The sequence below is a fragment of the Olea europaea genome, chromosome 11, assembly GCF_002742605.1.
Source record: "Olea europaea var. sylvestris chromosome 11, O_europaea_v1, whole genome shotgun sequence".
Lineage (NCBI taxonomy): Eukaryota > Viridiplantae > Streptophyta > Magnoliopsida > Lamiales > Oleaceae > Olea > Olea europaea.
Window position 1 is genome coordinate 6,875,812 of NC_036247.1, and position 3,648 is coordinate 6,879,459.

Consider the following 3,648-nt stretch of genomic DNA (forward strand, 5'->3'; position numbering starts at 1 on the left):
TTACCGACCCCTCACATGGGGTCGGTCCCATGTGAGCCCGATGTATAAAAAATGAAAAAAAAATTTCGACCCCACCTCTTTGTGAGAACCCTGTAAGGGCTCTGTAATGTACACCCAGCACTGCCCCTCCTATAAATGCTATTGTTTTGCCTGGAAAGGAAGTGGTTAATAACAAATTGACAAATTGACACAAATAGCACTACATTGAGCTAAAAAACGACGAGTTTTACGCAATTTTTAACACATACGTTTAATGTACGTTTAACTATTTTCGATATTCATTTAGATCATTCGATATGTCTATGATATAGTTCTTGAAATGAGTTTCGAGAGAATATAGAAGATTTATGGATTTGACTAACGTACAATCGTCGAAGAATTTTTAAAGTTAGCTTGTTATCGAAATTCTCGAAATACTAGTTTGGAAAGGCCTATTTTGATGCGTCGTAACATTTGCTATGATTGGCCGTTTCACGCACTGTTAATGACGTGAAATACTAGGCCGTGAGTACTTCAAAATGATATTAAGAGTGTAATATTTCGAATTCGTTTGATATCCCATAATAAGCCCGAAAATCAAGACAAAAACATAAGAAATTTATGAATTTTTACATACTTTTCTCCAAGGCCAAGCCAACTATTTCCTTTCACTGACACGCGACACGTCGCCTAATTTAAAATTTTGTAAGGCTTCTGTGCTTCTGTACTTCTGTACGTCTAGCATATTCCTAAAAAAGAATGAGTGGCAGCATTTCATAGTGATGAATCTAAGAAGATCTTATTGATTTCAGTGCACGAAAACAGAATCAAGTCCCTACCAGAATACTTGTACCACCACTTCTTTGAATCATTATCTCCTTCGTCATTGAGTAATCTCCATGACTGATCACTTCTTGTTCTTACTTTCTAAGGTGAAACTGCGTCGACACCAGTTCATTTCTATACGGACATGATTTCACAATGATGAAATTATAATCATGTTTGGTGGCACCTTTTTAGGTATTTTTCTGAAATTAACTTTTTTTGAAATCTAAACGGTACTTGAAAATATGCTTTTAATCATGGTATATTGCGGTCCAAAAATAATTTTTGGTATGCTCAACAAGTCCACTAGCTAATCGGAAGTGCAAGATCGATATATGGTTATTAGAAGTTAGGTATTAGTTAGTTCATTTGGCCAGCTGTATTTTCTTTTCATTTTTGGCTCCATTTTGGAGCCTATTCATATCCTGTACGATCACATCATTTTGTATAAAATAAGATTTCAGAATTTTCCCTCATATTCTAATATAGTATTAGAGCAAACCCTCCCTGTGCTCACCCTTCGTTCATCCCCTTCCTGTTCGTGATTTCTCTTTGCAATGAAGCCAGCACAATCTGATTACACATCTGAATCACGTTCATCCACGAGCAAATCAACCATTGATGAACCGTCAAGTTCATATTTTCTGCATCATTCGGACAGTCCAGGCTTGTTACTGGTTTCTCAGCCACTTACAGGAGATAATTATGCCTCCTGGAGTTGTGCCATGATGATCGCCCTTTCGGTGAAGAATAAACTGCCACTCATTGATGGATCATTAAAGAAACCGAAGGATACGAATCCTGACCTGATTAATTCGTGGATCCGAAATAATAACATGGTGATGTCATGTATCCTCAACTCAGTTTCAAAGGACATTTCAGCAAGTGTTATACATGCATCTACTGCTCACGAGATCTGGAATGACCTAAAGGAGAGATTTCAGTAGAGCAATGGGCCAAGGATCTTCCAATTGAAGAAAGATCTGATGAATTTGACTCAAGATCAAAACAATGTAAGCATTTACTTCACCACACTGAAAACTGTATGTGAAGAGTTGAGCTATTTTCGACCAAATTGCAGCTGTGGAAAGTGCACATGTGGTGGTGTAAAGAAATTAAATGAATACTATCAGATGGAGCACATCATGTCCTTCTTTATGGGGCTGAATGACACCTTCTCTCAAGCTGGTCGTCAGATCCTTCTCATGGATCCCACACCACCAATCAATAAGTCATTTGCACTGATTTCACAAGAGGAAAAAAAAATGAATACACAATCCACCAAGAATGATGCATATGGTGCTGCTACATTTGCCTTAAAATCTAGCAACGCAAGGACAATATCTAATCCTAGAATTGGTGTCCTTGGAAACCTCAAGAAGAAGGAGAGGCCTTATTGCACTCATTGCAAATTCCATGGACATTCAGTGGATAAATGTTACAAAATCTATGGGTATCTACCAGGATACAAGCCGAGGCCGAAGGACAATTTCCAAGGCTATTCCACCTCCAATCTAGTGAATCAGATTTCACTTAACACTCAGATGAATCAGCATTCTAGTATAGAAAATTTTATGCAAAATCTAAATCCTGAAGAGTATCAACAGCTAATGAGTGTGCTACCCAACCATCTGACTTCAAGTTCCATTGTTACTGCAACTGATTATGATAAGCATACCACCTCACGTGCTGCCTCAGGTATATGTCATTCTATGTCAATGACTCCCATTTTTACTGATAAAAGTATTTGGATTGTTGATTTGGGGGCTACTAAACATGTTTGTTCTACTACTGATGCATTTTTTACCTTAAGACCAGTCAACGATGCAAGTATTATCCTGCCAAACCACACACGTATATCAGTTAGTCTATGTGGTGATGTCAAGTTGAGCAATGCTTTGGTGCTACGTGATGTCTTCTATGTGCGGCAATTCAAATTTAATTTGATATCAGTTAGTGCATTAATTGTTGATTCTCAGTTCATCCTGAATTTCTTTCTTGATTACTTCATTATTCAGGAAGCTTCAATCAAGAAGACGATTGGCAAGGGTTATAAACTTCAAGAGTTATACGTACTTGACACTAGAAATCTTAACACCTTTACACATGTTTTTGTTGGTAATGTGTTTGCACACATATGACACAATCGTCTTGGTCACTTGTCTTTCAAAAGATTAGATATCTTGAAAAATCAGGTAGCTTGTGATATATCAAAATTGAATAAACATTTTCCATGTTATGTTTGTCTCATTGCTAAGCAAAGAAGATTATCTTTTGAATCTAATAACAGACTTTCTAGCAAGCCATTTGATTTGTTGCATTGTGATATATGGGGGCCATACCATATTCAATCACATTCGAGACATAAATAGTTTTGACTTTAGTTGATGATTGTTCAAGATTTACTTGGATATATTTACTACGCTAGAAATCTGTTGCTAAAAGTGTTGTACATTGATTCTTTAACATGGTCACCACTCAATTCAATGCCAAACTAAAAGGCTTCAGATCGGATAATGCATATGGGTTGTCCTTTTGCTGAAAAATGGGTCTTACATTAATTTAGTTGTGTGAAGAGAACACAACAAAACTTGGTTGTAGAACAAAAGTATCAAGATTTGCTGAACATGGCTCGTTCTCTATTTTTTCAATCCAGAATTCCTGTCTCTTTTTGGTCTGAATGTGTCTTGACAGCGACATATCTCATCAACAGAACTCCAACCCCCATCTTACAGCATAAAACACCGTATGAGGTTTTATATGGTAGTCCAGCTACTTATTCTCATCTTCGAGTATTTGGCTGTCTAAGTTTTGCCTCCACATTAATTGTTCACAGAGATAAAT

General features: G+C 36.9%; 1 protein-coding gene across 1 annotated transcript in view; it reads left to right on the forward strand.

Moving 5' to 3' along the window:
• LOC111404388 overlaps positions 1 to 1,751 on the forward strand; it is a 7,928-nt gene extending 6,177 nt beyond the window's left edge. Inside the window, exon 3 of the mRNA XM_023033201.1 lies at positions 1,368 to 1,751. Within this exon, the coding sequence (XP_022888969.1) occupies positions 1,368 to 1,751 (384 nt within the window). The remainder of the gene's footprint in view (positions 1 to 1,367) is intronic.
• Positions 1,752 to 3,648: the final 1,897 nt, after the last annotated feature.